This window comes from Rhinopithecus bieti, unplaced genomic scaffold, assembly GCF_001698545.2.
Source record: "Rhinopithecus bieti isolate Rb0 unplaced genomic scaffold, ASM169854v2 scaffold_2294, whole genome shotgun sequence".
In the NCBI taxonomy this organism is placed as follows: Eukaryota; Metazoa; Chordata; class Mammalia; order Primates; family Cercopithecidae; genus Rhinopithecus; species Rhinopithecus bieti.
In genome coordinates this window covers 1,022,003-1,034,199 of record NW_016803705.1, presented here as the reverse complement: position 1 = coordinate 1,034,199, position 12,197 = coordinate 1,022,003, and the positions used below count along the sequence as shown (strand labels likewise).

At 33.7% G+C, this 12,197-nt stretch overlaps 1 protein-coding gene across 1 annotated transcript in view; it reads right to left on the bottom strand.

Annotated features, from left to right (window-relative positions):
* Window positions 1-12,197, bottom strand: part of TBC1D19 (TBC1 domain family member 19) — a 169,498-nt gene that overhangs the window by 11,522 nt on the left and 145,779 nt on the right. Inside the window, 3 exon segments of the mRNA XM_017851922.1 lie at window positions 1,282-1,373; window positions 3,575-3,684; window positions 7,473-7,505. Coding sequence (XP_017707411.1) covers window positions 1,282-1,373; window positions 3,575-3,684; window positions 7,473-7,505 — 235 coding nt within the window.

Below are 12,197 nucleotides of genomic sequence, written 5' to 3'. Positions count from 1 at the left end.
GAACTAAATGTCTTCATCCTAGTAAAGAAAACCCTACTTATACTCCAATGTTCATTTCACAATAGCAAAAAGAAGTCAATTTACTACAAGTTTAAGAATAAAAGTCTTATGCTCAATATAAAATATTTCTGAATCATGAATAGAATTTTATTTTTTAATGGCTACAAAGGAAAGGGTATCTGCTCAGTATTATCAATGGATGATATGAGGTATTATTTTATAAAGGCCATCTCTAAGATGGCTGAAATTCAATGGTACTTTATAAAAAGGAGATTATATACCTATCTATCTCTATCTCCATCTTGATTGCTATCTCCATCTTTATAATCATTCAATCTTTAAACAACTCTGCAAGGTACGAATTCTCTTGATTTTTAAGATAAATAAACTGAATTATCTTAACATAAAGAAATTGAGGCTTTGATAAATTAAAAAACTTCACCAGGATTACAAAGCTTAACAGAAATGGAATTTGAATCTGGATTAAATTTCCACCGCTCAGCTATCTATTTGCTATGGATTCAAGAGCGGAGAAGACAAATACTATACTATTCTATTTCCCACTAACTTCTTTTGTGGCCTCAAGGAGTTAATACTTTTTTCAAATATACCCTCTTTAATAGGAGAAAATAGCTGCACAGATAAGACAGGAAGAAAACATTGATAAATCATTTGGAAATTTCTCTTGCTTTAGACACTGTTATTTTAAAAGAGAGAGAGAGAAAACCAATAATCTTGAAGTCCAGAGATACTATACATATTCACTTATAACTCATACTAAGACCAATGAACAAAATTCAAATTTTAGGAAGGAGAAATCACAGTGTACAACCATTGATAGGTACCTGATTTGCTTTCCTTTAACAAAAGACAGCCAACTTTAACTTCTATAGTTTTCATAGGTAATTCTCTGATAACTGTGGCCTATACTGACTGAAGTTTGGTATGATCACATTTTTCAGGTATTATTTGTTTCCACAAATGTTTGCTTCAGTTTTGGCTGACACCTTTCATTACGAATAGAAATTGGTTTATTTTGGTGACTCTTGTACCAGACACAAAAATCCTAGTAAAGAAGACTTTATTAGGATTTTGGTAATTCTTTCAAGAATTTTTGGCACAATGTCATTATAATTTACTACTTGATAATTATAGTTTTATTAGGAAAATTGTTAGCTTAATTTCTCTGAAAAATTACATCTTTGCAAGTGCTCTACAATGAGGAAAAAAGAGCTTTTTGTGAAACTATCTATTCTTCAATTAGGAGAGAAAAGTACTCACGGTTGAGCCCCAATTTCTCGTAGATGATAAAAGAGTTGGGGAAGGTAAGTTTGAAGAAGAGTTTCAAACAGCAGACAGAGTGACACAATACCCTGGATACAATAATGAATCATAAGAGAAATAGATATTTTAATATTTAAAAATTAACTATGCCAACAAATTATTCAAATGGAAAATGAGAAAGACTATCAACATAAATATTCTTTATACTGTTTAAGAGTCAAAAACAGGAAATGTATTAATGGATCTCTAACATTGTGTTTAAACATAAACTTTATTTCTCTTTATTTATACTCACACATACAGATATGCTAAGGAACCTCCCTTCTCACACAATATGCTCCCCACATAAACCAGTATGTAATATGTGGAGAGTCCAAGGAAAACATCACCTTACAGAAAACTTGCCACTTTGCAAGCCACGTATTATTACTTAACCTCAGCAAAATTAGTTTTTATCTGAATGCATTCCAGTTTCCAGTTATTTCCCTAGTGCTATATAGCCACCTTCATTCTCCCTCCATATGTCCCTTCCCCTCCATCCTCACTCACTAGGGAAAACATCGCCTGCTTTTCTCACTTTTCTTTGAAATCTACCCCAGGAAAAGACTAGCAGCTAGCTGCTTGAAATTTGCATCAGGAAATTATTGAACAAGAATGTTTGATTACTTAGTATACACATATTTTTTAAAACTAAAATCTATTGTTTTTAAAAGGGCATTATTTGTGAAGTATAAAACTTAATCAATTTAAGCAGATGGTTTTTCAAGTACATTTATTATTTGACAACTCAGAATAAAGTCTTTCTTGCAGCTTAGCATTCCTCAGAGTTGATCTTTGTAAGGAATTTTAATCCTCTTTTGCATTTCTAAAGAAAAAAAGACTGTCATGGTTCCAAATAATTCAGTCTGGCTGCAAGCCAAAAAAGGAGGTGACTGCCTGTAAGTTTTTACTCCACTGAATCAAAAAAAAAAAAAAAGGACAGGGGCAGGGCTGACTCAATCAATTCACTGAAAAAGGATACCCAGGGCCACCAGCACAGAGATAGAGAAGAAATACCCAGAGTTGCCCAGTGCCAGGCTTCAGTGCTCTGCACAGGGAGAACACCATGGATATGTACTATGCAGCCAGTTTTTTTAAACTCTGAAGCATAAGATGGCACAGAATATGAGAGTAAAAATATGATACTTAGAATGAGCATTAGAAAAGAATTACTGATCTTAATTATTGGTCATATTTCTGATTATCCCAGATTAAATATTAAGGTAAGATAAGAACAAAATCAAGTTCTCTTAGAGATAAGAAACCCAAGATAACTGGTGTTGCTTCATCTGTTTATCTGTGACATCCTGGAATTCTGTGATTTGCCAACTTTCACTAGCAATGTATGAGAGCAAAACTGGAGATGGAGGAAGGTGAAATAGGAATACATAGCCTTAGAATGGGGGGATAAAGAACAGCTATTTAATTTAATAGCAATAATACAGTTGCCTCTTTGGGGAAATTTAGTAGCCCTGACATATATTCCAATTGAATGTTTCACCTGGAGTAGCAGTCATGTTACCCACAGCAGGTCCAAAGGGGGAAAAAAAGCATAACTGAAATAAAATAAATACTGCTCTTAGTCAGGTTTATGGGAAAGGAATAAAAAAGATATGATAAAGGAACAGCCAAAATAAAACAGATTAAAATGTTCAACTCCTATATATATGCTTTTCCTTGATTCTTATATTGTAGGCCAAAGGATCATTTTATTGAATACAAAGAAAATATGTACTTTTATAACTGATAATTAGCCAAATATGAAACTGGCAAACAAGTGACAATTCAATGTTTGATTTTCATTAACAAAGAAGAATGATGATAATAATTATAACAACAACAGCCATTTATTTACAGAACACCTGCTAGGAGCCAAGCACTAACTACACTGAGTGCTTTGTAGACTTTTCTACAGCACGAGAGATAATATATTATTTATTTCAGCTGGTAGATAAGAGATCAGAAAAGAAAGTAGGCATCTTTGTTAAGAATAATAATATAGACATTCTAAATCTTGTAATATGTAAAAAAAATCATTTAAATGTAGTTGACAAGAGACTTTTTCCATTTAAATTATTACCAAAATATTTAAATATCAATTTCATCTTGTCGTTTTGCAATAAAACACATTGCTTGACATCACAAATTAAAATTTATTGCATTAGAATTCGAGTAGATGACTTTTCTTAACGGAAAGAAAGAACGGATTACAGTCCAACCTAACTTGATCCAGTTTTTCTTATGAACTTACAGAAGGATGAGAAGAGATGGAATGAAGTCTGAAGAAAAAACGCACATACATCTCACGGAATATCTGATACAATTTGGAAGGTTCGTGGTATAGAAAACAAAGTGGTGCAACTGAAAGAAAAAAATAATTTATAATACTGCAGAACTACTAAAATTTTAAGATAAATTTATAAAATATGACATTATAAATCACTATTTTATAGTAATCATATACACTCATAGACAAGTTTAAAATCATACTACCTTTTTTCATTTTGAGAAATGTAATATGCACATGTAAAGTTCAAACAGCCATTAAATATTATAAAGAAAGAAGTATATTACTAACTATTATAATCCCAATTTAACAGATGGCTAAGAATGACATTATGGAATTATACAGAAATATGAAAAATTCTACATAACTTATAAAACTACATAAATCAAATCTCTCCTTTTTTAAATTGAAGTAATAAGAAAATAACAACCAGGCAGCTTATTTTCACTTTCTTTCACAAAGGATTCAGGTCACATTTCAAAATTTTTAATTTTGGAAGTCAGGTAAGTAAAATAGATGATTTAAGACTTTTAGAATCATGGTCTTCAATTAATTCAATTTGAAAATAAAGATTTTGAGTAATAGCTGTACACTACTGGTCTTTATCACTACATCCCCATATATATATTCAACTGAAAACAATCTGTAGGCAGAAAGGATTTATTTCTCTAATGAATGTTGAATTGATTGCCCCCAGTCTGTAGCAATTAAGCACAGCTGGGTCAACTCAACCAGCCATTCCCACAGCTGAATGTCAGAAAGTCCTGATCTTCGATTGGAGACCTACCCGAGCATGTGATTATTCTACACTGACAAAGGTGGTCATGCTTTCCATCTTTTCAAGCCTCAAGTATTTTAGGCAGCATAGAAACAAATTTGCAATGCAGATAGATACAACTGCATTACCTAAATATTAATTTTAATAAAAAAATGCCTTACAAGGTAATTTCAAACAATATGTATTGGACAAGTAAGAATTTCTGGGGCTCTATAACCTGTTGGTAATGCTCTGAGGGCAGTAAGCATTAAGTAAGCAAGGAAATCAGTGGGCCAGTTGAGCTCTCTTCTTTTTGACAAAGTAAAAGGAAAAATAGTAAAATATTTTAAATTCTTTCAAACACAAAAGTTCAGTTTTCTGGGATAAAGGACAATGCACAGTATTACTAATAAATAAGTCATTAAAAATTAGCATTGCAAGTGAGAATTTTATTTTTTCTGAAGGCAAAAGAGAAATCACTTTTGGGGTAAATATCTAAATTCATATAAAAAATACTTGCTATATATATAGAAAAATTATATATACAGATAATATTATATATAAAAATTTTAAAAAAGCGCTATGCTGTTTTCAAGACATTTTAAAACTTTATTTTATTATTAATAATTGCTACTTACAAAAATAGCCCAATTAGGATATTTCATGTATTTACAAATAGATAACTCATCCTCTAATTGCAATAACACCCTAAGAAAACAACAGTGTGCGCTACAATATATATGCCTATTATTTATAAATCTAAGATGAGGTTGGAAATTCTTTATTTTAAAAAAAGATGCAAATTTTTTCCTCCATTTTTAGATATTGGATAGTGAAAACCTGTAACGCTGAATCTGAAGATGTTATGGTTCAGTAATTATTAATAAAATTTCCAGTGAAGAAATGAAAATAGAATATTAAAATAAGCCACTTTTCTATGAATAATACACAATATAAAAGAAATTTACAATTTTGGTTTTTATTCAAGATGCACAGGCTTTGTTTATGAGTTGAATTCTTTAGTATTTTTTAGCCTTATGAATGGAAAAGCTTTAGTCCATTATAGATTATATGTAAAAAAGATTCTCAATGACTTAATTTTTTTAATTTTAAGCAATCTTCCCTATTGGTTCTTCCATAAAAATAAATTTAGCTAATTATCTTTTAACCAATTAAAGCTATCACTGTAGGAATTTATGACACCATAATTATACATACACCTACAATAAAATTCATTAATCTGCCATAATAATCTGCATAAATAGAAGAGCAGAAGGCATTTAAAATTACAGAAGAATTCTGAGTAAATTTTTAAATAAATTACTCCTTTTGGTTTCCTTTTTAATGACAGCCTATCATTAAAGATCTGTATCAATGTTTAAAAGAGATAAGTATTATAATTTTAAAGAAATATAGTAACTAAAACTGAAATGGCAAAGTACTAACTAGAGTTCCTTAGGGAGGATTTGTGATTATTTTGTATACTGGTTCTAAATAAGTGGTTGCTGGTAAAGTTTTGTGGATGCTGAAAATAGTTTTCTAAAATAGTATAAATAAATTCTATATCAAACATTTTGCATCATTGTCAGCAAATGCTTTCCCCTTGGGTGTATCAACTGTAGCCTATTTAAATGACCATAAATGTGAATAGGCAGAGGCTGAGTCAATGATATATTTTAAACACCAGAAGATCTTTCTAAAAGATTTAAACTTTCATGACATCAAGTATCCTCCAAATCATTCAAGTACAACTTCCAAAATGATTTACTTGAAAATTTTGCAGTTGGAACTACTAAAGTAGAACGATAAAAGGTGAACATTTTATTATTAGATGTAAAAGTTCATATTATTAATCTTTTTTGGTTTTCTATTTTAAATTCCTCACATTTATACGAGAAATATGCTGTGAGGTCACTATAACATTATGTATTATGTTATGAAATTGTGGTTGCCCAAGAGAATAAAGCTGAGTACCCTATAATTCAAGCCTGTCACTAACACCAAATATAGCATAAAGTCCCTAGGTACTTTGACTCTTTTTCATTGAATGATAGTGTTAAGTCATTCACCATGACCATCTGATGTTGAATACTGATGTTTATAAAGAAAAGTGTTTATTGAAGATTCTTGGTACAAAGGCGAAACATTAATGTATTTCTGTTCATTCTAAAAGTAGGGGTAGAAATAAAGGGGACAACAATCTTTAATAAGTTTATATGTCACACTTGAAAACTTAAAAATTAAGTGGCATTAAGGTGTAGAGAGTTCTCGCTTTTGCTAACCTTCATAAGCTTCTTGCGTTTCTCATTTAATGACACATGAGGCCTCGGAGGCACTCAGAGCTCTCAAGCCTGCACATGCATCTCCCACATGCACCTCAGGTGACTGAATGCTCTGATGTCATTGTTGCTGTGCATATCAGTAGCCTGGAGAAATCATGAGCTCAAACTCAGTGTTGTCCCTTCCTTAGCATTCTTTCTGACCTATTATTTTTAAAAAACTCTTAAGAGAGTTACTTTAGGAATTTAAGCAATCTGATTTTACACCTACTAGAGCTAAATATTAATGTGTATCTCTAGTTTCCATTGGACTAAAAAATGGTAAACCACAGGACCATTTTCACAGTATACTCTAATTCTAATCTGTCAAGCAATCACCACCTAACCAACTATGGTGACCTCTTATTTTTAATATTTTTAAATTGGACATATAAAAATACTAAACTCAACATTTTATTTCATTTTTTAGATAGGGTCTTGCTATGTTGACCAGGCTGGTCTTGAACTCCTGGCCTCAAGTGATCCTCTCATCTCAGCCTCCCAAAATGCTGGGATTACAAGCATGAGCCAACACACCTGGCCTACTAAACTCAACATTTTAAAATGTTCATAATAACTTGTGGGTGATTTCCTTAATGTGTAATAAAAACAATAATTTTAAAAAATTAAGCCCCATGGGAAACCAGCATGCATTTCCCTTTATTCTTTCCTTTATAGTCTTACTATAGTAAAATAATTATATCTGTCAGTCATTATTTTTTAAATTGACAGATAACACTGTATGTTTTTATGGTGTACATTATAATGTTTTTAAAGCCCAACTTACCATACATTGAAAATCCATGAAAAGGGATAACACCTAAAAAAAAAAGAGTATTTCTTTTTCAATAAGTAGTAGACCCACTGATTATAAGGTAAGCTTTAAAGGATTAAAACTGAAACTATAAAGGTTTTCTATTTTTTGCTTCGACTTTGTCCATAAATGTCAGAAAGACTTAGTGAAGTAAACAATAAAAAAATATTTTTGATAGCTTCAGAAAAGTAAACTAGAGGCTTTAAAACATATATCCAGTTAATATTCTATTGATAATATTGAGAAATCAAAACTGAATATATATGTGTATATATATGTGTATGTATGTGTGTATATATACACATACACATACGTATGTGTATATACACGTGTATATATACACATACACATACGTATGTGTATATACATGTGTATACACACACATACACATACACATACGTATGTGTATATACATATGTGTATATACATACACATACATATACACACACACAAAACAACAGGGCAAAAACATAACAAGACAGATCACAGAATTAAGTTTAAGAACTAATTATAATGTTCTTAGAAAGTCAGTAGATTATGTCCCTCCTGAAACAACTTCACTGTGTATATTAGAATCAAATATGCTAAAAGATAAGTGAGCTTTTCAAGGCATTTCTTGAAAACATTTGCTTTACAGAAAACACTATGGGTGTTAAGTAAACTAACTGAAAATCAATCATGGGATATGGCTTTAGAAGAAATATTGGCAGAAATATGATACAAATGCAGTATAATCTTTGGCAATAATTATACAGAAGTAAAGTACACATCCTTTTCAAAAAATACTCGAAGCCTAACTTGGTGTGCTAAACATCTTCTCACATTTCAAGTAAAAAATTTGAATTTGTACAGCTTAGTTCAAAACAGAAGTTTTGTAATATATACCACCATATAGCTAACACTACTAAATCAGGTTGCAAACACAGCACAGAAGAAAGCTGCTAAGTTACATTTTGAAAAATAATATAGAAATGCTTTATTCATCTGACATGTTCACAGGCAAAAATTTTGCGCTGGCAGGGGCTTTAGAGGTCATACAGAGTGAGTTATAATAAATGATAGTTCAGTCGCAGTTTAAAACATGTCCAGCAATAGCCGAAGCATTAATTACCAATGCAACTCATTACAATTTTGAATGGGTTTAATTTGGAAGGAGCTCTTTTCTCATAGTGAGCCAAACTCTGGCTCCCTGAAATTTCTACTTATTATTCTTAGTTCTGATCACAAAGGTCACATGGAAGAAATCTAATTTATCTTCTATGTGAAAACGTTCAGAAATATTTGAAGACACTGCTCTGTCTCCTGCCCCATCACCATCACGATTTCTTGCTCCAAGACTTTATGAGTTTCTTAAATTTTTCCTTAGATGAGGTGGTCTTGAACAGCTTCCCTATTTTATTTTCTTCTGAACAAGTTACAGTTCACTGTAATCCTTAAAGTGAGGTGACTAAAATTTCTAATCATTTTTCCTCCCTATACACCCAACAGCTAAGACAGTGTACTTGGACAGTTGTTCCTGGACCTCAGTAAAGGGTTATATTTTTATCTCTATTATATTTCTTCTTTGGTGAACCACTCCAGTTAGAGATAATAATCCTGAATTCTTATTTGGTTATCTAATGCATTCTCTAGTTTTCCTGATTCTACAAAACTGAAAAATTTGATAAGCATACATGTCCTCATCAAAAGCAATATAAAAATGCTGAACATGACAGGGTGAAGACTAGAACTATCAGCAGAAACTCCTTTCATATTGATATCAATGCATTATCAGCACCCTATTGCGATAAGGGCATGGACTGGATGTCAGACAGACTCGGTTGTGTTCATCTGGTTCTGTCACTTAAGAGTGTTTGTATGTGTGTGTATGAGTGTGTGTGTCTTTGCGTAAGTCTCTTAACCTCTCTAAGCTTTAGTTTCCTCATCTGTAAATCAGAGATAACACTAGAACTCACATAATATGATTAAATGAGATAACAGTTGCAGCGTAGCCATTAATAAATAGCTTAGGGTCTATACTATTTATTTAAATCGCTTAGGCTATTATTTATTAACAAACAAATGTTAAATGTTGATGTTATCATTTACAAGTTAGTTCATGCTTCTTTGTTGTTTCTAGAAGCAATTTTATCAAAAATAGTGTGAGAAGCGCCAAATTATTCTGAACTGGTATGCCAGGCCAACCATCTGCAGAATTTTGTGCAGCACTGCTTTAAGCTCACAAGTTAAAATTCTCAGGATCGACATTTTCTCTAGTCTTCTAGCACACAGATTCACGTTCTCCAACTTCTGCTGAATCTTATGCTGTGTATCAGTTTTCTTATTCCTCTCTATATGATTAGCCATCCCATTCTTTCAAAATTTCCTCCCTTTTCAAGTGTTTAACAATTGTAGACTTCACTTTCTCCTCACTAGGAGGCTGACGCCACTGACATGGACTCCTTCCTTTGTCTGTTCTTCATATTTCACCTGTTTTCTCACTTACAGTCCAGAGGAGGATGTATACTTTTTCTTTTTCACCCAACATCTTCATCTGTGCTCTAAATCTTGTTTCCTTGACTTTCACAGTAACTGGCAAGCAGCGGTCAGGTTTGCAACTTGTTTATGTGTGGCCTGTCAGCTAAAGATGGCTTTTACATATTTTAAAGGATTATTTCAAAAACAACAAAGAATAATATGGGACACGGACTGCTTGTGGCCAGCAAAACGTGAAATATTTACCATCTGAGTGGTTAAAGGAAAAGTCTGCCAAACCCTGCTTTGGACTCCTGCCCCATCAACCATCCCTTCCTCCTTGCTGCACGTGCATCATTCCACACGCATATGCTGTGTCCCTGCGATGTGCCAGACACTGTTCTAAGAACTGTAGCTGCCATTTTATTAGGGACAAAACAACCATAATAAAAATAAGTGAATACATGTCAGATAGTAATAAGTGCTATGAAGAAAAATAATGGAGAGAAGGAGGACAAGGCCAGGCTAGGGCGGAGGAGGACTTACTGATAAAAGAGGCCTGAAGCTATGGAGGTGAGAATCACCTGATAAGGGTGACCTGGAAGCCGTAGCTTCATGTGATGATTGTCATAAACAGGGTTACCTTTACTGAGGACAGCTGATCTTCAACTGGATAGTGGTGGGATCTGCTCTTTACTCCTCTAACGAAGCAGAGTAAGCTGATCTTCAACTGGATAGTGGTGGGATCTGCTCTTTACTCCTCTAACGAAGCAGAGTAGAGGCAAGGGGTGGGTGTATCTTATCAAAGTAATCATATCCTTGGTCTTTCCTATTTCACTGCATCCTTTCAGCCAGGGATGTTACAAATATTCTTATAAATAATAATAAGAAGAAATAAGAAAGAAGAAGAAAAAATAGGAAGGAAGGAAGAAGGAAGAAGTAGTAGTCAATTTTTTTTCCAGATCCTACTTTCCCATCAAACGAATCTCTAATCTCACTCATTTTCTTGAAGCCAGGCTTAATTTTTTTTAAAACTATCTATATTCACCTCCCCTACTTCCTTATTATGTATCTTCAAATGCTTGCAAATGGTTTCCCATCCCTACGGATGTAACTTCTGATTGCTAAATCCAGGGGTTTCCCTTCTTTTTATGTTGTACTTAATAGCCTCACACTCAAACTTGAGTCTACCATCACATTGATGACACTGCAGATCAGGCTTCCTGTCCCGCAGAAACTTTTGCTGCTCAGGTTTTTGTGAGTGTTTGTTTTGTTTCTGGCAGTCCTCTCTTCTGTGCACTCCTTCAATATAGCTCCAAGACTCTATACTTGTTTTCTCTCTCGCTTTACCAGTATTCTCATTATTAACCCATAATACTGACTTTAAAAGCCCAGTATCCTCAGGCTCCTTCTGGTCTCTATTTTTGTAAATGACTCACCAACTCCCTAGTCATTCAGGGAAGAAACTTTTGAGTCATTTTTGCTCTCTTGTTCTCCCTTAGCCCTTATACCTAAATGTGATTATGTATCTCTCCTGTCCCTTTTGGATAACAACCACTTAACTCTTCAGTCTTCATTCCTTGTCTGTACCCCACAAGCACTGCTCTAATCCCTCCAAATTGATCGCCACCCCTTCAGCCTCTGGGTGCAGGACAAGGGCTATAGGCAATGTTCTCTTCTGCCTCTGGTCCTGTCCCTGCCCTACTCCTTCACAATTTTAAACCACAATCTTCCTAGAAAAATCTCCCTGATAGCCTTGATCCCTCCCTCCCAAGCAATTCATTTATTGGTCCTCATATTTCAGTTGATTTGCCCTCATTGAGGTACTACTCCTTCTCACTGTGCAATTCTGACTCCAGCACTTTCTACCTGTGTACGCTTAGGTATGTTACTTAACCTGCTTCCTCATCCAAAACTGCTTTTAGACTAAGGCACAGTAGCTTGAGCTGAGGGCTCTGTGACCCTCCTCCAGCTGTACCCCTTACCCAGAGCCCATGTTTCTCCTTCCAGACCACATCCCAGGTACCCAAGACTCTGAAATTCTGAGCCCAAAGGCTCCTCAGACAACTTCCAGGGCCTGCATGTTCTCTTTGGTGGGGAAGAGAAGAGAAGAGAACGTATACACCTCCTGATACATGTGTATACCTCGGGACAGAGAGGTGGTCAAAGGCTGGCTATTTGCAGAAGCTGTGAACAGAGGTTGGACCTACAGGCTTCTGTCCATGAAAACTGTCCAAGGTGTGA